The sequence below is a fragment of the Spodoptera frugiperda genome, chromosome 4 (genome assembly GCF_023101765.2).
Source record: "Spodoptera frugiperda isolate SF20-4 chromosome 4, AGI-APGP_CSIRO_Sfru_2.0, whole genome shotgun sequence".
Lineage (NCBI taxonomy): Eukaryota > Metazoa > Arthropoda > Insecta > Lepidoptera > Noctuidae > Spodoptera > Spodoptera frugiperda.
The window spans coordinates 1,079,764-1,101,246 of NC_064215.1; the positions used below are offsets into that span (position 1 = coordinate 1,079,764).

General features: G+C 38.2%; 4 protein-coding genes across 9 annotated transcripts in view; 1 reads left to right on the forward strand and 3 right to left on the reverse strand.

Annotated features, from left to right (window-relative positions):
* Positions 1 to 11: 11 nt before the first annotated feature.
* LOC118272759 (tektin-B1) lies at positions 12 to 3,044 on the reverse strand. Its single transcript, XM_035589422.2, has 6 exons — positions 2,741 to 3,044; positions 2,356 to 2,572; positions 1,826 to 2,040; positions 1,361 to 1,583; positions 749 to 972; positions 12 to 445 (listed from the first exon to the last, which is right to left on the reverse strand). The coding sequence occupies exons 1-6, from the start codon at positions 2,947 to 2,949 to the stop codon at positions 259 to 261; spliced, it is 1,275 nt and encodes a 424-aa protein (XP_035445315.1). The 5' UTR covers positions 2,950 to 3,044; the 3' UTR covers positions 12 to 258.
* A 548-nt stretch (positions 3,045 to 3,592) lies between these two features.
* LOC118272440 (uncharacterized) lies at positions 3,593 to 10,875 on the forward strand. 3 transcript variants are annotated; one of them, XM_035588958.2, is made up of 11 exons: positions 3,593 to 3,800; positions 3,873 to 4,563; positions 4,749 to 4,811; positions 6,109 to 6,256; positions 6,371 to 6,489; positions 6,625 to 6,861; positions 7,057 to 7,213; positions 9,012 to 9,151; positions 9,228 to 9,327; positions 9,415 to 9,549; positions 9,777 to 10,875. In XM_035588958.2, coding segments are annotated over exons 1-11 (2,088 nt in total). In that variant the 5' UTR covers positions 3,593 to 3,798; the 3' UTR covers positions 10,073 to 10,875. The 3 variants fall into 3 exon arrangements, with proteins under 3 accessions (XP_035444851.2, XP_035444853.1, XP_035444852.2); XM_035588960.2 differs by having other exon boundaries at positions 9,415 to 9,562; positions 9,777 to 9,926; XM_035588959.2 differs by lacking the exon at positions 4,749 to 4,811 and having other exon boundaries at positions 3,594 to 3,800.
* Positions 10,876 to 11,570: 695 nt separating this feature from the next.
* Positions 11,571 to 12,829, reverse strand: LOC118272318 (ATP synthase subunit d, mitochondrial). Its single transcript, XM_035588706.2, has 3 exons — positions 12,623 to 12,829; positions 12,336 to 12,554; positions 11,571 to 11,919 (listed from the first exon to the last, which is right to left on the reverse strand). The coding sequence occupies exons 1-3, from the start codon at positions 12,739 to 12,741 to the stop codon at positions 11,733 to 11,735; spliced, it is 525 nt and encodes a 174-aa protein (XP_035444599.1). The 5' UTR covers positions 12,742 to 12,829; the 3' UTR covers positions 11,571 to 11,732.
* An 818-nt stretch (positions 12,830 to 13,647) lies between these two features.
* LOC118272459 (protein trapped in endoderm-1) overlaps positions 13,648 to 21,483 on the reverse strand; it is a 68,650-nt gene continuing 60,814 nt past the window's right edge. For 3 of the 4 annotated variants that reach the window (XM_050693439.1, XM_035588988.2, XM_050693440.1), the window contains 3 exons: positions 18,002 to 18,104; positions 15,699 to 15,913; positions 13,648 to 15,329 (listed from right to left, as the gene is read on the reverse strand). In XM_050693439.1, coding sequence (XP_050549396.1) covers positions 14,951 to 15,329; positions 15,699 to 15,913; positions 18,002 to 18,104 — 697 coding nt within the window. In that variant the 3' untranslated portion in view covers positions 13,648 to 14,950. The remainder of the gene's footprint in view (positions 15,330 to 15,698; positions 15,914 to 18,001; positions 18,105 to 21,483) is intronic. The other variant, XM_035588990.2, reaches the window with a different exon arrangement.

Here is a 21,483-nt window from a genome sequence, read left to right on the forward strand (position 1 = left end):
TTTACTTACATTTAAATAGTTATATCACTTGAAATCTATTTGTCATGTTTTGCTACATTTATTGTGCAAATCTAAAATGGTGCTTAGTTTAATTTCAAAACAATAACTTAAAACTTTGCTTGCATATAACACACCTACATGAGTAAATAAATATACTAACGCGAAAATTATTAAGTAAATAACAATTTAGCATAATTTGCATTCCTGGCAATACCAACTATAGTGTAGCCAGCATTAAATATATTATCTGTGTTGCCATTAATCAGTGACCAATTCGTCACTCATGTGACAGTAGCCGACGTTTCTTTTAAATTCCGTTTCATCCGAGGAGTGGAGAGGTTTCCTGATCTCGATGAGCCGCCTGTCCGTCTCCAAAGCTTGGTTTTTGTATTGCAGGTCTTTCGTTACACGTTGGTGGTGGTTGTACATGCCGTGGTAAGTCGTGCTGTAAAACAAAGTTAAGAAAATATTCTATTGCTTTTTTGTTGAATTTGAAGTACACTGCACGACTGCCAGTTACTGGGTCGGTCTTCTCAGAGTAGTCCGATAGGAAATGAAGTTAATTTAAGAGATTGTGTTACATTGTAACCTATTTGCAAAATAAATATCATTTACATTGCACAATGTGTTTCAAATGCTACACATTTCGGAGTTCCTCTTGCTATTACTAAGAATTCGAAAATTCAAAATCTCAGGAGATTGCAATTACAAAATTGACGAGTAAAAAGAGACATGATTGTATACTCACATAGCCTCTTCAAGTTTCTTCTCCAGCATATTGTGACTGGTGTGTACTCTCTCAAACTCCTCAATCAGGCCGCGCATGGGTTTGTCCTGCACCCGCTCGAGCACTGGCCGCCTCGTCCTCGTCTCCAGCCGCGTCTCCACCAACTTGGTCGGGTTTATTTTGTCGGCCACCGCCGCTCGCAGTGTCTCTATCTCTCTGTCTACTTTTTGTAGATTCTGTTCCAACTGTAAAAATGATAAATAGGGAAAAGTGTAGATAATTTCCTTAATCTTGTAAATTCAACCCCTCTGTCACGTAGGTGGTCATTGGGGATCAATTATTAACGAGGTCATGGTCAGGTTCAGTGCACGCATTGGGCAGACTTCGCTCGTTGAAGGTAGGTAGAACCTACGCCGTACCTACAGTTTGAGCTTTCTAGTGATGAACAATGCCGGATTAGCCATAGCAGGAGCAAATGCAGACCCACGCAAAGGAACAAAAAGCTCAAGGACCCATGCGCATATTTGGTACAGGCCCTGCGCATCCGCCCGCACTGGTCATGAACTCTCAGCAGGAAGGTAAACAGTACATAGGTTACTCTTTTCTTTCTTTCATTGTAAATTAAGTACTTACTTTATACTTCTGCCACTCCATCTCGTTCCTGGCCCTCTGTATATCATACACCCTCCTCCGCATGATGAGCTCGACCTGCTGGCTCTGCGCGTACATCTGGTTCCTGGCTTGCTCCCGACTCTTGAACATCGTTGCCCGAAGGTCCTTGGACTCCGACATCAGCTGCTCAGCTATCTTTATCGTGTTTTGAATGCAGTGCGCGTAACTCTCTTCTGTCATTGACCTGGCGAAATTTAATTGGAGATTAAGTTATTAGAGACGATACAAATATTGGACGATCTTATTTTGGCCTGGTTAAGCAGACAATAATACAAGCAAGGTCTGCCAAGTGTCAATAAATCATGTCAATTTCCAATCATTTACTGTACCTTAGTAGCCCATCAGCCTGTGATCAGGAAATTATGTGATCTGCTTAGGTATTTTATAAACATAACATAACTTTGCAGAGTCATGCAGTCTACTCACTCAGTGGGTACTCTAGTAGGATCCAATTTGAAGCTGATATCGGTGCTGTCTCGTGTGAGGTCTTTGACATGGTACTCCAAGTCGAGGGTTTCGTCCTTATTCTTGATCTCGCGCTCCAAGCGACACAGCACGTTGGTCAGCTCCTTGATTTTCTCCCAGCCCATGTGGCAGACGTCCATCAACACACGCTTGCTATTCTCCGTGATGTGCAGCTCCTGGATAAATATTATATCGAAACACCAGAGGCGTTACAAGTGCGTTGCCGGATTTTTATGAGTTAGGAATTTAAGGGTAGTTGTTCGGGAATCGGGGATGGGGAAGATTGGGAAGGGGGGAATTAGGCCTCCGGTAACCTCACTCACACAACGAAACACAACGCAAGCGTTGTTTCACGTCGGTTTTCTGTGAGGCTGTGGTATCACTCCGGTCGAGCCGACCCATTTGTGCCGAAGCATGGCTCTCCCACACTTAGACAATATGGTTTATATGGAAATGTGTCATTTTTACTGTTACACTTCAATTCTCTTTACCTTTTTTAGTTCCTCCCCAAGTTGGTCTCTAGTGAGTTCAGGTGGCACTCTCTGATCTCTATTAGACAGGCACTGCGATATCACCATCAGCGGCACTTGCAGCGACTCTAAATGTAGTTCTGTTGCGTGTTTTTCTTCTTTCAAAGCCCTTATTTCGTCTTTAACGCAATCTCTCGTGAACCTCTGCTTTTCTCTCCAAGCTTGAACTTCGAAGATTCTGAAATTCAACGGGAGATTTAGGTACTGGTATTGCAGTAAAATTAATTCGTCATGTACCTATGCTCAATGCTGTGGACTGTGGTCCGCAACGAGGCCATTATGCATGGAAATGGTACAAAGAAAAAGGTAAGTTCACTTTTTAGCCTTCCAAGATTACTTTTCTTACCTATCTCTCAACAGCTCATTGTTGCAATAGTTATCCCATCTTGTTGTGACCGCAGTCTCATTCCGTAGTTGATTTGCCCTCTGCCTCAGTTCGTAAGACTCAAATCTACGGAGTCTGGCCTCATTCTGAAGTCTCTGTATATTTCTTGTCCAATCTAAAACGGTCAATTGAGGATGAGGCTTCTCGAACACAGGTACAGAAGCGTCCATATTCTTACAACTTTAAAGTAAGCAGCTATCAGCTACCAAGGCTGGAAAATGTCGAACTGTTTGATCAATAATGATGTAGTAACCAGATAAGTACATACCTAGTTAAGAATTCGATACAGTCATTTATCGTAAAAAGTAGGTAAGTAATTAAAATTTTATATCCACGTATAATTGCTAAAAATAATTAAAAAGGTTGGTAAAAGATGAGAAATTATCTCTAGTGGTGTAGCGTATAGCTAAAATTTATACTAAGATATGATATATACTAAAAATTCAAGCAGTATAAGAATAGCAAGCAACCAACATCGGATGCGGCAAGTGCTGCAATTTTTATTATCCAAAAAGTGCTTCTGCTTTCTCTTATTTTAAGTTTGCCGTTTACCTAGCTTCCTATAATAATTTGAAATTCGTGAACTTATCTGTACCGGAAGTAGCAGACTGTGTAGGATATAAATATTTCATTAATAAATCTTCATGGTATTGTCTATATATCATTATTATTAATCTTTTTACCTTTTATAGGGGTCAAAACCGTAATTAAAGTTAATAATTTAAAATTATTCTTCAAAAATAAATTAAAAGATGCTTTTGAACATATCGTTAATGGAAACGGATTGTCAAAACGTAGACCAATGACGTTCCATTGAGTAAAATCAAATCAAATATGGCTGACATTAGGTGGCATTAGCATCAGCAATAAAAAGTTGGCTAATATTTTGTTACGGTAGTAGATACGGAAAATATATTTATTGGAATAATCAAACGTGTAACTATCAACAATTCAATTGTATTGCTCAGAAGTTCAGTATTTATAAGAGTTTTGTTGTGGCATCGTTATTCTAAGCAAAGATGTAAGTTGTCAAATCTTGTTAGAATCGGATCGCTTCATTTGGATGCTTTTGATAACATTTCTTTTGTATTAGGTACGACGATAGACGTGGTGGTCGTGGTGGAAGTCGTGGAGGTAGCCGTGGAAGCCGAGGTGGCGGAAGAGGTGGTTCTCGAGGAGGACGATCGAGTGATCGGTCCCAAGAGAGAGGAAGCAGTCGCTTCGGTAGCAGCAGCCGTGGCAGGGACAGCGGCCGCGGCGGACGAGATAGCAGCCGAGGCTTCGGAGGACGCGGCGGCCGAGATGATTTCCGCGGAAATTTTAATAAGAATGACCAGCCCGGGGGTAACCTTAGGAAAATCCGCTGGGATACAATTACGCTAACTCCATTCCAGAAAAACTTTTATGTGCCTCATCAAAACGTCCAGTCGCGTAGTCAAGCGGAAATAGAAGCATATCGTAGCCAAAACCAAATTACTGTGAAAGGACGCGATGTTCCCGCCCCGAGTATGTACTTTGAGGAAGGTGGCTTCCCAGACTATGCTATGAAGGAAATATTGAAACAAGGGTTTCCCCACCCAACCCCTATTCAAGCTCAAGGCTGGCCTATTGCATTGTCTGGAAGAGATTTAGTAGGAATTGCTCAAACAGGTTCGGGAAAAACCTTAGCCTACATATTGCCTGCTATTGTGCATATCATAAATCAACCTCGCTTACTGAGAGATGAGGGGCCTATTGTTTTGGTTTTGGCTCCAACTAGGGAACTGGCTCAACAGATTCAACAGGTGAGTTAGTTCCTATCTTATAAGCAATGCTCAACATAATTAGGCCTGCTATTGGATGGACACAAGATCCTTTGAGGTTCATACAGTTGTGAGCTTCAGGAAATAGTATAATTTTTATTATTAATTCTAATATTTTAACAACAAAAATATAAGATGAGTATTTGTTTTTCATTGTGCTACTCCAGGCGTTGATCTCAATGAATGGAATCGCTGCGGAGATGACGGACAATCCGAGCGAACTGGAAATAGTAAATTTATCCAATTATAATAAGTAGAACTAGCTTATTGCAGGCAGGCTATGTTCGAAAACCTAATGACACATTGGCATGTCCTTTGGTTTATTTTCTTATTGGAATCTCAAATTATAAATTTTGTCTTTACTAGGTGAGGTTTCTGAACGTAACCTTATTTATTTTTAGTTTGGGCACTATTGTTTTTGTTCTTTCTCTAGACCTTGCAGCTATCCGTGGAATGCTTTCTTTACTGTGTAGTTTCAATAATATGCTGAGAGCAGTTAGCTTCATCACCATGCCACTTACATAATGTTTAGTTCTAGTAGACACAAGATACTACACATGGAAGGCTTGCCACTGAAGTGTTTTGTTTGAAATAGAAATAGTGGGTCCTGCTCCTGCACATATTTAATTTTTCATATTTTTTATGTGATGGGGTCAACTGTCTGGTGAACACAAAGCAAATATACTCTGGGACTATTACATAATATCAGCTCAACATTTAGTTTCGATAACCGATCACCATGTCCAGTAGAATGTTATTTGGCTAATTTTACTATGTTTTACTTTTATTTTATCTCAATTATTATAGTACATAATTCTATTGTCATGCTTACATTTTTAATTTTCTATTATTTATTGAATATTTATGTAAAAGCAGATTTCTGTGTTTAGTGAATGAGATTCAATAGAGCTTTTGTTATATTATTCACTACATAAATACAATGGAATCACAACATCCAAGGCTATAAATGAAACATCTATTGAATCAAAATCAATACAAACTGACCTCAATTCATTGCAGACTATACAGTCTTTATTGGCACTAATGAATGCAGTTTCTGTTTTTAGAATGTCAGTTAGTAAATTATCATGAGACAAGCCACAAATTGTTTATGTTTTTATAATTTTAATCGTTTTTGTGTTTGATAATTCATGCTATATTAAAATTCAACATTAGATTACAACTATTATTACTTAAAATAAACATTGGCTTAATTTTTTTAAATAATCAACCATCACCTGTTTGCAACGTTACTCAATAATCATGAGACAAGTCTGGATATGGCATACCCATTATGCCACTACCTTGGCCTTATCAACCCACAACTACTCAAAAATGATTTTGTTTATGTCTCTTATAATCAATTTAAGGCTAAGGTCATATCTTGTTTCATAACTTATCAATGAAAGATCTGCTATTGCATACATATTTTATACAAACAATAATTTACATTTTTTGTTTAACTATTTAATTAATAACTACAAGTAACATTGATGTAAATGGTAAAGTGTTGTTTCCTGTTTACAGGTGGCCAATGATTTCGGCCAGAGTGTACAAGTCCGCAACACTTGCATATTCGGAGGTGCGCCCAAGGGACCTCAGGGCCGCTGCCTCGAACGTGGAGTCGAGATTGTCATCGCGACACCAGGACGACTTATTGATTTCTTGGAGAGAGGTACAAACTTAACTTATTGTTGACCTTCACAGCTTTACCAGTATTTCTTATGCTTCAGAAATGTAAATGTAAGAGTTAAACAATTATACTCAATTACGAAATTCAATTGAACAGAAACAACAAATCTCCGGCGGTGCACGTATCTGGTGCTCGATGAGGCCGACCGGATGCTGGACATGGGTTTCGAGCCTCAGATTCGTAAGATTATCGAGCAGATTCGACCAGACAGACAGGTGAGTCATATAAACATTTGGAAAACGTAACTGTTTTATATTTAACAGAATTTAAAAATAAACTTCTATAGAATTCTCTATAATAACATACCTAGCATGCATGAGTATGATGTTTTGTTTATTGTTGTGTTACAGGTTCTGATGTGGTCAGCTACCTGGCCTAAAGAAGTGCAGAACTTAGCTGAGGAGTTCCTGCATGACTACATTCAGATAAACATTGGTTCTCTGAGCCTGTCTGCCAACCACAACATCCTGCAGATTGTGGACGTGTGCGAGGAGTGGGAGAAAAATGATAAGCTTGTCACACTGCTCACTGAGATATCCTCTGAAGAAGAGACAAAGACCATCATATTTGCTGAGACCAAAAGACGGGTGAGTTTTCAAACCACTTGGTATGAGTTGCTTAGTTCATTAGATTAGAATATTATTTTTATGAACATAATATTTCAAAGTGATTACACTTTTCATGTTTTCTGATAGATGATAGATTTAAATTTCGAGCTTAACTTCTTACTAAGTTTCTAAAACTGTCCTCTGTACAATTTGTTAATGCTAATTTGTGTGAAGGTCGATGAGATAACGAAAGCAATCAACCGCGCTGGTTGGCGCGCGCTCGCCATCCACGGCGACAAGAACCAGCAGGACAGGGACTATGTGCTCAATCAGTTCCGTATGTCCACCGGAGGCATCCTCGTCGCCACCGACGTGGCAGCGCGCGGCCTCGGTGAGTACTCCCACGCTACTGGCTCGCTACATGTCCGTGTACGTCTGTTAGGGTGTCCACAGCTGTCGACCAATTGTACATTGAAAACGCTTAGGGCTTATGTCTGAACAAGAAAACAAATGCAGTTTAGCACTTTTACGTCAAATGCTAGCACTATTCGCTTTCCGAAACAACGCAAAGACTCGAAAGAAATATTCACTGTAAGTTGCCCAGAAGTTACTATCTTATGTTTGTGCCACCGATCAAGTACATTTGTGATGTTATAATAGTATGGTGGTGATAACTCCCGCCGAATGATGAAGGGCATCAAACAAAAGATGAAATGACACAGTTGCGAGTACTGAGACTATGTATGAGTAAGACGGTGGTGTCTCGCACTGTACCACCGGGGTGTTGTAATGGTCTAAGAGATGTCAGGGGCGTAGAGGAGGTATATTGATGCCATTGCTAAGTACATGTTGAAGAACAGTTGCACCGCAACTGAAAATAGGTTCCAGTATTCACGTTTTGCACAAGATACACTCAAGATAAGAAGAACTTAAAACTAGAACTGTATTGTCCTATAAAACAAAGGCTTCGTAGTTATTATTGTAGAATATTATTATTTTCCTACCGATTTAGATAAGTAGATTAAAAAAACGCACAAGGTGGTTAAAAGTGAATATTGGAACAAGGCCACCAAGTATTTGTAAACACAGCAATGGTACAGAGATACTAGTATATTCTCGGGCCACGATACGTATTATATTGTAGTGGTAGATATTTATACCTAGTCGTAAGTAATTATTGTTGATTTCGTTTTATTTTTTAGTCTAGCTACTATAATTTTCTAACTTTTTGTTAATTTTGGTACAATTCAGATACTGTAAACATCTACCACAAACGCAAACATCTTAGCCCGATAATAAAATAAATTTCCATGACTGACTTGGCATTATTCTCGATTGTTTTTCATTTCAGAGGCGCATGCGTGCAGTGTTAACGGCTAGACTATCGGTGTGTTGCTGACCTGACCAAACCTAGTTACCGAGTTGTAACGATGTATCGACAGTACTCTGTCAGCGCACACTGTTTCAATATGAGCATGCTGCCTCTAATGTTTATCTCAGAGTTGAGCACATACAACCTTAATGGTCTTAGGAGTTTGTAATTCCTAAAATTTTGGGGTTTCAATTTTGCTCTATCCAAATATTTCATGAACTTAATTTGAAAATGGGGAATAATTACAGTGTAAGACCAAATTAGAGCATACATGCTTGGTTATTTGTCATGAGAGATTTAAGCAAAAGCCTTTTGGCCTGCCCTACGCAACTGACAGTCGCGCGGTTAGAGGGCGCTAACTAACATAAGTCAGCACACCGACTCTTGGCCTGCACACTCCGGACTGACGGGCATAATACAGTTATTTCCAGTTTAGCGGTGTCGGACGAGCCGGCCTCATGCACAAGGTAAATATTCAGTGTCTTTAATGTTGACATGTGCGTTCTACACCTACACTTACGACTACCAATGGTTTGATATACATTATACTCCAAATGTTTAGTTTGGTTCAAAATTTCCAATTGTTCGCTTGTATTGAACCAAACTAAAAGATATTGGGTTCAATTGTATATCCAACCATTTTCATAAAATGTAGCTTCTGGTACAGAAATATTCTGGTTCTGAAAAGTAAAATTAATTGTGTTTAGTGATCACATAAACGAACACACATCTCAAACATGGTTACTTATTGTCCAATACATACAATGATTGTGTGAGAGTCAATATTTCCTGAGCTAACACGATCGCTTCAACACAGATGTGGAAGACGTGAAGTTCGTGATAAACTATGATTATCCGAACAACTCTGAGGACTATGTGCATCGTATCGGTCGCACGGGTCGCTCGCACAACACCGGCACTGCTTACACTCTCTTCACACCTAATAACTCTGCTAAGGTAATTATTTCTTTTACTTTCATGACACCATCAAAAATAAGGAACAGTAAACTAAAGGTGATTAAATTGTATGCAGGCTAAGGATCTGATGTGTGTCTTACAAGAGGCTAATCAAGTGGTGAACCCCAAGCTCATGGAGCTGGCGCAGTGTGGCATGGGATTCAAGGGCAAATACGGTAAGAGGAAACCGCCGTTCGTCTACTGATACGTCGTGTTTTGTAAAATTGTTTTATTAATATTTATTCCATTTGGTTTGTTTCTAGGACGTAACCGTTACCGTGACAGAGACGACAGCCAGGGACGGTTCGACCGCGGGGGCCGCGGCCGCGGCGGACGGGACGGGGGACGGGGTCGCGACGGGGGACGGGGCGGGAGGGGACGCTTCGGAGGGGAGAGGAGTTAGTACTAATTGTGTGTCTATCAAAATAATGATTATGTGTGTGTGGTCTTAGAACTTTTGTTATTTATTTACCTCAATAGTTTTTTAAAGGTGCATAACAGCATGACTGCATGTGTGTATGTGTCTTAAAGTTAAATTGAACATTATTAAAGTGTCTTGTTTTGTCGCTATCCATCTTACCATAATCATATTATATACCATGACTAACATTTACTTTTCCTGCAGATTCCAGATGGGACGACTCGAACAACGATTACGACAACAACCAAGGATCATACAATACTCGTTCAAGCTACAGCCGAGACAGCAGTAGAGACAACTTTAGACAGGATAATGGGTTCCGCGGCAGAGGGCGCGGCCGCGGCGGCAGTGACGCGCAGTCGTTCCAGGCCCCGTCCGGCGGCGGGTTCAACAACTTCAGCCAGTCGCAGCAAGCCTTCAACGTGCCGCCGCCCACCAGCTACTACAACATGTACGCGCAGCCCCCGCCGCCGCCCGCCTCCAAGTTCCCCGCGAAATAGATATTTTAGTTAGTCTAAGGTCGACTGGATGTGATGTGAAATGATGTTCATAGGGTTAATTGTGGGTGTTTCACATTTCATTGATTATACAGTGTGGTGCCTGATGGTTATTGACGGCTGCTCTACAAACACATGTCGGTCATTCACATTGCATAAATCATTGATATGAACTTGAACACCCTTAGCTTGTAGGTTTGAAATGATAACACCAAAATGGTCCCTCCTAATTGGTAACTTAAGAGAAACGAATAGCTTTGTTTCACTCGCGTCTAGTTGTAATATTATTTACAATAGATTTTTATTTAAGTTTCTGTGAAAGTATGGCTTGTAATCGAACCTATAAGGTTTTTAGAGTCGTATCATATCGTATTTAGAGCAGGCAACAGATTGTATACGTTTTCCTTTGGAACAATACGGCAGTACATAAGCAAAGGCCTTATTTACAACATGTATTATATTTTTATTTTAAATGCAAATAATTAAGTATGGTTTACTTGAGCTTCAAAATTTTTATATTTATGACATTTACCTTGTTGTTAGATGTTATTCTCGTTATAAATCAGTACAAGAATTTATGCAGTTAGAAACTTGTGTGCAACTTTGTGAAGTGTCTTATAATAATATATGATATATGTATAGCATAGTAGTTAAAAATGAAACTTTGATCACCACAACTCAAACTTTAGCAAACTAATACAATTTCCAAATATGTAACATTCCTGTCTTGTTTTTCAACTCCACTACAGCACTGTACCGAGTTTTATTTACTATTTGCAGAGAATAAATGTTTCAAATCAAATTGATGCAGTTGTTTTATTGTATTGTATGGATGCAGTCCTCAAGAGACATATTTTATATAGGAATAGCGATTGGGCAAAATCAACCCAGAACCAACAGCAACATTTTGGATGCAGTTTTGTTATAGGCTTGAAATATTCGTCATTTAGGTAAAATTACGAAAGAACAATGTGAAATTGTCTGGGCCCACCCTTTTGACCCTGCGCTTTTTAAATGGAACAAGTTACTAACATACCTATGGTGAAAAGATGGTACTGAAGATAATATAGTGTTCTACAGTCATGTCAGTCTAAAGTATTCTATATGAATATAAGATTTATAGATGCTCTTTCTACCTAATATTAGAATCAAATAGGATGTAGAGAAGCTCGTTGCTAAATAATATCACTCATACGAGTCGATCTCAAAGGTTTGCATGTCGAGGCCAGTTGTTGGATGGATGGTAGTTTATTATCAAACTAGTAGTAAATAATGAGTAGGGATGTATATAGTTGAGTTACGATCACTAATTATTTAGGTAGTAACTTAACTATAGTCATAGGGTAAACTTAAATGAAACCATTTTATTAGACAAACAATGTAGAATGTACCTACAATGATTATGATCTAGGTTCGGTTTGTGTTGGTTGTGGGATTTTTGGATGGAATTTGCCCATGTTAGCCTGAAACAAATATATTTCTTGAAAATGAAACAATAAAGTATCAGTAAAGATTTCGTTTATTCCTACATAAATAGAACATGATTGCAACTTGCTAAGAACCCCTTAACAGAACTTCACAAAACTGTCAGCTATCACTTTACACTGATATATGATGAACAATTTATCTGCAAAGCTGTGTAAAGGCAATTGGATTCATTTGTTTAGTGACCGGAATGTGCTGGCTTGTCAGGGTCAACGTAGTCGAGTTGCTCATCAGGAGTGTGGGGCCAGAAGGTAGGCTTGTTGATGGGGTCGAGTGCCTCCTCTGGGTAAGCATCACGGAAGTCTTCCATGGTCATCTGCTCGTATGGCAGGAGGGCCCTGATCTCACTGACTTGTTTCTGGTACCTAAAATTAAAATAAGGTTAAGTAAGACAGTGAAACTATGTGTTGTTTTAATATTTTTCACATATTTCTTGTTACGAGTGTGATAATAAGTACTAAATCCAATAAACAAGAATATTTATAAGCCAATATTATTACATAAATATCTTATTGGAAACTTGCTAAGGGATCAACATTTTAGGTATTGATTTACTTTCTATATCTAATAAATAGTTTCGACTTTGAAGAACCAGTTGTAATGTACTGATGTAAAATTTAGTAAACAATATGCTAAAAGAGCAACTAAACCTCAGGGAATTAAACTAAAATAATTTTCATTGACTGTACACTATAAGCTATGATACCTTCATAAATTATTTAATCTTACAATAAAGTTATCTACAGAAAAGTTACAGTATTTGGACTTTTTTATAACTTACTTGGCAATGTTAGCGTTAGATTCCTGGATGAAGGCTTCGATAGATTTCTTGACCTCAGCCCATTGCGCTTCAACCTGAGCCGTCTGTGTGTCGGCCGGGTAAGGGACCTTCAACGATTCGTACTGCTTCTGGAAGGTGTCCACCATGCCGGGGATGGGCACGGCATTCTTGTAAGCCGCCCAGTTGATCTTCGGAGGTTCAGGGGGGTTGGCCAAAACTCTAAAACATAAAACTAAATAACCAAAACGTTCTGACGAAAATTATGTAATCCATCGATCAAAACTAACCTTCGGAGGTAAGTGTCCGACTTAATTTTGAAAGCTGCAAGATTCGCTTTCTGTTCAGCCGGGACCCTCTCCGCAAGGGCGGCCCAGTTTACAGCACTTTGTGAAATCCTTTTCGCCATTTTTCGGCGATTTTTATTTCTATACAAATTCACAGACTGTCAGGAAGTGGTCAACGATGATAGACAATTTGACAATCAAGTTTCTTTTTTAATGATAAGGTTTGGCATCGTGGCTTTTTGCTAAATATTGTCTATGGCCTCTATGTATGAAAATTGTTGGGTTCGGCTTAGTAGGTTCAGTGTTTTTTAAACATATTTTCTAGTTTGTAGCCAAGCTTACTTTTAGGTAATGTTTTTACTTACAAAACAACTCTAACAAGCATCCATTTTCTGGTAACAAAAGTTACGATATAAGCCCACACTAGGCCCCTAGGCTTTCACTTAGTGGATGTAATCTTGTCTCTTGCATTATTCCTTAATTTCACAGTAGTACCATTAGAATCACTTCCAGGAACGTGTATCTATCTACTGTTTTACATGGGAATTTAAAATTAAGTTTACTACCTACTTACCTCTTTTCCTGCTATTAATAAATATTGTATAAGTTGTTACAGTTTCATAATCAAACATTGCATCTAGCTTTACAGGCACGGCTAGCACGATATATTTATTAAGTTGCGTTAATTGCCTTCTGAGGTTCAGGGGCTTTTGTGAGCCCACTTCACATTATGACCCCAATCCATCAAATAGAAAATATTTTTCTAAGTTGTAGTTACCTATAGGGGTTAGAAAATTCGGATATTTTTTGGCTAGGACCATTATTATTTTTTTATTTTTTGGCTTTTGAGATATTTTGATTATTTGAAAAAATATTTTCTAAGTTCTTTCTTTCTCCCGTTACTACATATTGTGTCGAACTGGTGCCGAATGGCACATTTATTAGATAGGTATAGATAGTTTATTCTCATCAGTTGTTTTGCGTCGATACGGGATCCAATCATGGTAGCGGGAAGGTAAAACAAAACATTTTATATAAATACATTTATTTATTTTACCTTTGGTTCACTTATTATAACAAATCTATGCTAATTACAATACAATAAATTATTTAAGCAAAAACTTTCCATGATTTTTCATAAATTAGATATTCTTCCAAATTGTTCTGGTTCAATAAATAGTAACTTTGCAAATCGAGAATGTATATAAAGACATAACAACGTCAATATAAATGTAACTCCAACGTTAACTATGTTTGAGGGGCTATTTATCCTAATTGACTTTTACGTATCAGTCTTCAAAAGAACTATTATAATTATAATATTTTGCTACTACAAAACATGACAATTATTTGGCAGGATCGCTGTTACTTCTGTAATAAGTAGTTGGTACTGTTGCTGGACTTAAATATTTTCTAATTACAGGTATCTACTTAGGTAATAAAAATAATGGAACAGATCCTCTTTAATGTTATTTTTTTTTAATAAGCTCGATCATGTGCTTCAAATGATAATTTGACATTTCCCAAATCATGTTAAAGATAATAAATGAATGATCGCATCAAATAATTGTCAAGTAAACTTGAGGCGGATGCAGACAAACCAAATTCAAATTACAATCAATCATTTAGCGCCTGGACCCAATCTTACAGAACTGAACGTACAAAATTAACACAAATTATTACCTAAAGGAATGCATTCTTATTATTAAATAATATTATTTATATCTACTCTCTTATCGTACAAAACATTATATTAATAAAATAAAGGTAATATTTTACTTTGGTTAAGTTAAATGGTAAGCATCATTACAAGCTAGTAAAGTAGTCGCCATTGGTTTTATAGTATGTACAATTGTTTATAATTAATATTTACAAAAATATTATGTAGAAGGTGTCAATCGTGTACACGTCGTAGCGTCTTATGAAACGTAGACTTGTGTATTTGCTTATTATTATGTAGTATATAAAAATTTGGTAAGAGGACCCGGTTTCTAGAACAGCTTTATATTTTTATTGCAATCAACTCGTATGTAGGCGCACTGTTAATGAGATTCATAAAAAATGTAAATGCAGCATCGGGTTAACATTAAGTACCTAGCGGACAATTAATGCAAATAAATGTCGCTGTATAAATTATTTAACCCCTAAATCAACGCATAGAACATCAGTTTCAAAGTTTCCTTTCTTAATAGAAATAGCTGATAGATTAATTATTCTGAACGAACATCGATTCACAATGATTTTTCGATTTTTTACTGGGCAACATTGACAGGTTGATTTGAAATCTAAAACGCAGTTTCCGCCAGTGTCCGGCAGATGTCACTGGTTGATTCATAAGTCGGCGGGTTTATCCTTCATGTGGTTTCGTTTGTCTGCGTAGTGCGGTGAGTTGGAGGAGTTGGCCATGGTCCGGCTGCCCCACGTCGTGCGCTTCTTGACGGTGCTGTTTTTGCAAAATTTTAGTAAATTGGCGTAAGCTGCGCGGTACTGGCGGTTGGTGGCTGCGTAGATGAGTGGGTTGATGACGCTGGACGCCCAGGCGAGGATGGAGGCGATGATGTGCAGCCAGGGGTACGTGATGCCGTCGTCCGCCACGTTCATGATCATCAGCGGCAGGAAGCACGCCAGGAAGCACAGGAAGATGGTCAGCATCAGCGTCGTCAGCCGGGAGTCCTCTTCTTTCTCTTTGGCAGTTTGGCCGGACAGTTTGCTGAGGACATAAAATATTCAAATAAATAAAAAGTCTCAATATTTTGCTGTAAAAACACATATTGGCCATTACAACCAGTTGCACTCTACACTTTATTATCGACTTGTCGGTGTCTCTTATCCAAATTCTTAAAAAAACGAAAATTTACGTATGGGGATATGTGTCATGCCTGTCTCTCATTCGAGTAAAAAGAGGAGTGCTCCATCTCCACTGGCCATCAGTCAAAATAGCGGCTCCCTTTTCGCTCCCAGTTTATAATTAAGGGATTAATTTAATGAAAAGAAACAAGTGTAGAGCGCAACAAAACTACAACTAAGTCCCGTAACCCACCACCTGATTAGTCACAAGTAGTGACGTGTCGATTCTCACCCACATACACACCTGCGTCCCTCCAGCTTGCGCTTGCTCTGCCGCACCCGCCAGTAGATGCACGAGTACGACACGATGATCACCACGCACGGGAGAGCGAAGCCGACCACGAACAGACACTTCTTCGGAGACCTGCCCTCTTTCGGGAGGATCGTGCACGAAAACGTGCTGGGGTCCAGCCCTAGTTGACCCCAAACGCCGAGGAGAGGTGGTACCTGTGGATAAATTCGGTTTTTAGTAAATACTTAATTGTTTAAACGGAATTTTTTCTTAATTTATTACGTCTCACAGTAGTAAAATTATACAAAGACGAATTTATTGTCATACCTATATTGTTTTTATCTTTGCTTGTTTTAAGAAAGTATGGGTTCATTATCAATCGTAATAGACCCATTGGTTCCAAAATTGCCCAAACAAAATAAAAACAAGTTGAACATTTCATTGTATGCGGGTTCTTATAACGTGTTGAATTATTCAGAAGGGTGTTAATTTATAGTCGGGTAACACTTGCATTCAGTGGTGTTCCAAACTCATTGTGATTGGACAAAACTGCCGCTTCACGAGTTGTTTCCAAATTATCTACTAGCTTCATTTAAGTGATGCATGTAATCATTTTCAATTTTAAATGGTTCAATTTGAGATGAATGATTATGACTTTTGAAATTTTGTTTTTATTGTTCTGTTAATTGGGGTTATGTGTAGAGGAAATGCGTTTATAGAGTGCAGTAGACCTAGTTATGTACACGTTGTGAATTGTAGTTCTGAGTTGAGTTCAGCTGTTGGTGTAAAAGGATCACTCAATCCGATTTGTCGGATTTGTTCTAGCAAAATCTGAAGGTGTTTTTCTGTGGTCTAAGTTATAAGAAAGTAGCGATATGCGAATGGCGTGATACTTTTGGTGTCGGACTAAATTCTTTGTAATGAAACAGCAACATAAAAATATTGTTATCCAATGATAACCGTGCAGTTATGCACACTTCCACGCATGCTCCATTGAAGTCCGTAAGTTGTAATTGTAACTCTCTTATTTCACAATACTTTTATCATTTTTGGAGCACATTCCAGTAGTCCCATCACCCGAACTATTAATTAGCACCACGTAACACGCAACAGAGGATAAACTAATTCAGGACAATCAACGATGTGGAAGTGCAACGAACTAATCTAGCTTTCTATCGTTGCTCTCAAAGTTTATTTATTTGGCTGGCAACATTACACTAAACAGTTGCAGTGCGAGACGAAGCCTTATTTTTTAGGCAATAAAGACGATTATCATTTTGTTGTATCCCTGCATCTGTACCTCAATCGTAGCGTTGTGTGTGTTCCACGAAACGGATAAATTATTATCTTTTTAGATTCCGGTAATAATTTCATTTTGTTATTGTAGTAATGTAATAAAATGTTTGTAGTTTTTGTTCCGGATCCCTTGGCTTTTTATTACTTTGAACTTTTAACAGATATTCTGTTAGTTTCACGCGTTGCGTTTGTGGTTTCAATCAATGTGTGTGTCTATTTACACTAGTTAGTATTGCCAATTATGGAGATGTAACGGTAACGCTTTGACATAACATCGTATCTACGTAGCTAAACCAAACCTCTTCCAAACCTGCCTACGTTGAAGTTATGAATTACCTAGAAGAAGTCTGAAAGCCTGTCTTGACTTAAGTCTCTACAAGAGAATAATATTGATTTTTTATAATTTTGAATTTTTGAACGTAAAATTCAAGTAATACTAAGGATGTCGTTTCCTCTTTGCTTTATAGAAATGTTCCAATGTAACAAACCTCAAGCGAAAAGTTGATGAAAGCTGGCGTCGACTGATGGACAGATTTCTGTTTTGATTCTAATGTGATGCAATTGTTTTTGTTATAAAAATACCCAGAAATTCTGTTTAAACGCCCGCTAATGATTGATAGGAACCATTTGTTACAATATTCCTGTGTATTTGCTCGTTTGAGAGCATAATGAGAGTAGAATCGCTTGTAATTTTAAGATAAAACCTCATTACATGCGCTCGACGATGTAATGCTTATTGAACAAGAGCTGCTTACACATTTTGTACTTGTTTTCTTTTTTATTGGAAGCCAATTATTGGTCTGGCGAAGAGTAATTCTTGGTTTTGAAAACACGGCTACCAACCTACTTAGCATAGCCTGCATTATTGAGCGTGTGTTGCATAGATTTTTTTTTGTATTGAACAAATATTTTCCTGGACCTCTTAGCTAAGATTTAAGATATTAACAACGTACGAGAAATTGAAATCCCTATTAATCTTAAGAGAGTTATAGACAATTAAAACTCACCATCAATCCGAAAGACACGAGCCATATGAGCAGCAGCTGTACCCAGATCTTAGTGGTCGTGTATATTTGCGAGTACATGTCGTAGTACGCGATCAAAGTGTATCTGAAACAGAACAAGCATCACTTTAGACTTTATTACAACACAATACAGCTGAAAATGTAATAAAGAAAGATTGGAGCAGGTTGATCCGCTGCCTGTACTGTAGGAATATTCAAATGTAACACAGTTTACACAGTACACCGGCAAACTAATCTAGGTTATATTTACGAACACGGTTCAACTATTTTTAGATATAAAAAGGTAAACAAACTACAAGAGGAAGTAAAAGTAACCTTTCCACACGTGGATTTTAACAAAACATTTGGAGCGTTCCGATTTTAGTGAATTTTGCGAGTAAATAAACGGAGAGGTAACAAAGGAAAGGTAAATGAATTTCTTGTGTATCTGTAAGTTCATGATTTATCTTCTTTAAGATATTTACGTAGGATTCTTTATTCTTTTGCCTGTACACATGTGGGACAACGACGTACGATGATGGAAACCATATTTGCCAATGCCAAGATATTCACAGGCTACATTGAAACAACACAAAACAACAGAAAATTATCGATGTTTAATACTGTCCTAATTCTCATTAAATCGCACCCTGAGAAATAATATTCTAGTGATCTTTAATTGAAATACGAATGAGTAACAAATACAAGTTACAACCCTTTTAGCTCGACGCGGGACACCACAATCAGCATGCCCGCGACGCGACGTAACAAAGTGTCTCCACTTAAGTTGATAACATTTACTTTTCGCTTTCATAATGTAATCACCACTTCACAGCACTCTGGTTATCTGTCGTGGGAAAGCAGTTTGTTTACCAGCACGGCTTGGATTAGATAACAATTTGTGGCTTAACTTGTTATTATAGTGTTTATGGTACCATGGATTGATAAACCATTAAATGGTGAAGGATGGCGCGGGAGCCACAGCGGCTCGTTTGAACTCCTTTGATTCCTCGCCCTTGAAACTTCATACAGATTACGATAGCCTTTCAATTTAAAAAATCATAATTACATCAGTGACTGTATCTCTATTCACATTCGAGACTACATCAAGTTTACTTTCATGTGATCCTTTTGAACTTTTGACACGGAAGGCCGTTCTAAATGTAGTTCCGCTGTAACACGTCTGCCGTAGTCGTATTCAATTAACTGGTAGAAAAGTAACAAAGTATTGACGAGCCTATTGGAGCCTAAACTTCTCTTACATGTTGTAACAGGATAATTAGTGATACAATTCACACAATTACTTGAACCAGTGAGTACACATGAAAAGGTTGTTTATAAAGCCTTTACTGAAGTCTAATAAACAAAAATGAAGTGGGTTAGGCACAAGCGTTCATTGTGCACAGTGGGCCCTTTGTGAGCCGGCTACTGACCCAACGTGAATGGGTTTATTTTTGTTTGGCTCGGGCCCTGCGCCCAGCGTGCAGGACAGATGCACACACAGATGTAATGGCCGATGGATTGGATCTGTGACGCCAGATGCAAGTGATCCGTGTTGTGACGGGGCGCTCAGCAAATATTCATGTTTTGTTTTCATAGTAAAGTTTAATGGTGTTGGATATTGATATAGGGGCTATAGGGTTCGGCTGCAGGTAGCTACGTAAGATGTGATGATATACTTATTTATCGTGACTGTCTCTAGGTAATTTGTTTACATTTTCTTTTAAAAAAGCGTGCGTGAATGTTTGTTTTTGAATAAGGTCATAATACCCAGGATTTTTAACTACTTATCGTAAGGAATCCTGGTCGAATAATTCTGCTTGTTATTAACACTTCAGACACAAATTTGTATGCTTAGCTCACTTTCTATTGTTAGCTATCGACTATCGATATTCTCAAAAGAGATACATTTTTTCGAATGCTTAACAGAAATCGCTACCGCTTGTAACTCACACCACACACGGCGGTCTAAGGTTAAGACTTTTCATCTCTTACATGTGGTCAGATAATAAATGGAACTTTAAAATTGTGCGTGCGAGTGTTATGAATCCAATGTAGGTCGGATGACGCACGTGGCTGCGTCAGGAAGGTATCAGTGCCCGCCTACACGTAGGTAGTACCCTGCCCAGTACTGAGTACAGTATAGATAGGTACCTCAGTATTTCATTGACAGAAAAATAAATATTTCCTTTTAAATACATATTTTTTTCCTTTCAGGTAAATAAACAAAGCGTGACTGAGGTGATCAATGCTGATTTCATTATTTTGACGCATGACTCTTCTGCCTTTACGCAGCAATGGAACAGTCACTAGGAGATATATGTAAAATTTATAATTATTGGAAACATAACGACATAGTGGGTTTTTTTTAATTGGGGAAAATCATCCAATGGCTTCTCCCGCCACGCTTCTAAAAACCACCCCGTTCCTACTCCTGCTTATCGAGCCGGAGCCCCGGTAAACCCGCTAACATAGTAGGTGCTTGTATTGTAAGTCAATCATTGTGGATAAACATGCAAAGAAAGTCTGAATAGTCTGGATTATGTTAGTTTGAAGGCGGAAAGAGTCGTCCATCTGCTTATAACATAGTTTCCGGCGCGAGAGTGAGATGGTCGCAATTAATGGCGGATGGAGTTAATTACTGCTTAAGTAACGTTTTCTTACGGAGTAGTTGAATCGATCAAAACAAGTTTCAGATCAAATGTGTCTAAAAGGTTTTTACTCAATCTCACACCATTTAGAGAATTTACAATTCTGAACCGAATAAAATGTTTTTCCTGCGGACTGCCTAGCGGTTTACTGGAGTTCCGGCTCGAAAAGCAGGAATAGGAACGGGGTGGTGTTTAGTCAGTAAGAGTGACATTTCATCTCGTGTCACCCAAGGCGGGAGAAGTAACTGGATGATTTCCCCCCGTCAAAAAAAAGACGCGACGCCTGAAAACCTTAGCAGTCTTATTCACAAACACTCGACACTAATATCTGTTCTATAGTTACGTAACGGATTCCATAAAGCCACACCTCCACATTTTATGTATTTACTTATTGGCTTTATAAATAACTTCATCTGCGTTGTTTAACATCAGGTAAATTGGTAATTTTCTATGATTTACTGCATCACCATCTAGCCTAGCTCTCAACTATTCAATCTGTTGATGTTAGAGTTTCTCCAAAGCACAGGATATTGGGATAATCATAAGCACCATTTTGTGCCAGAACACTACTTTGAAAATACACATCATACGTACATTAATTCTGGAATAATGGTTTTATTAATGGTTAAAACTTAAAATATAACTTTATCTCATCTTTCTTTAGAGTAAAACAAATAAACTGATTAATCACGTGAAATATTTGAGGAAAACTCTTCTAGTTTCAAGTCACACTGAGGATATACACGAGCAGGTTGCATGAGATATATTTCAATGTCTCGCGATAATTATTATACGAAAATATCACTTATATGTATACTATAGAGCGAATTATTG

Excerpts from the sequence above, each read along its gene's own strand:
- LOC118272440 (XM_035588958.2), top strand. Across the intron at positions 4,812-6,108 it reads ATCCGAGCGAACTGGAAATA|GTGGCCAATGATTTCGGCCA; the intron begins GTAAATTTATCC and ends TCCTGTTTACAG. Across the intron at positions 7,214-9,011 it reads CGTGGCAGCGCGCGGCCTCG|ATGTGGAAGACGTGAAGTTC; the intron begins GTGAGTACTCCC and ends GCTTCAACACAG.
- LOC118272759 (XM_035589422.2), bottom strand. The coding sequence starts at position 2,949 with ATGGACGCTTCTGTACCTGTGTTCGAGAAGCCTCATCCTCAATTGACC. Across the intron at positions 2,573-2,740 it reads AATGAGCTGTTGAGAGATAG|AATCTTCGAAGTTCAAGCTT; the intron begins GTAAGAAAAGTA and ends GTTGAATTTCAG. Across the intron at positions 446-748 it reads AAGAAACTTGAAGAGGCTAT|CACGACTTACCACGGCATGT; the intron begins GTGAGTATACAA and ends TTTGTTTTACAG.
- LOC118272318 (XM_035588706.2), bottom strand. The coding sequence starts at position 12,741 with ATGGCGAAAAGGATTTCACAAAGTGCTGTAAACTGGGCCGCCCTTGCG. Across the intron at positions 12,555-12,622 it reads TCGGACACTTACCTCCGAAG|AGTTTTGGCCAACCCCCCTG; the intron begins GTTAGTTTTGAT and ends TTTATGTTTTAG. Across the intron at positions 11,920-12,335 it reads TCTAACGCTAACATTGCCAA|GTACCAGAAACAAGTCAGTG; the intron begins GTAAGTTATAAA and ends TTTTAATTTTAG.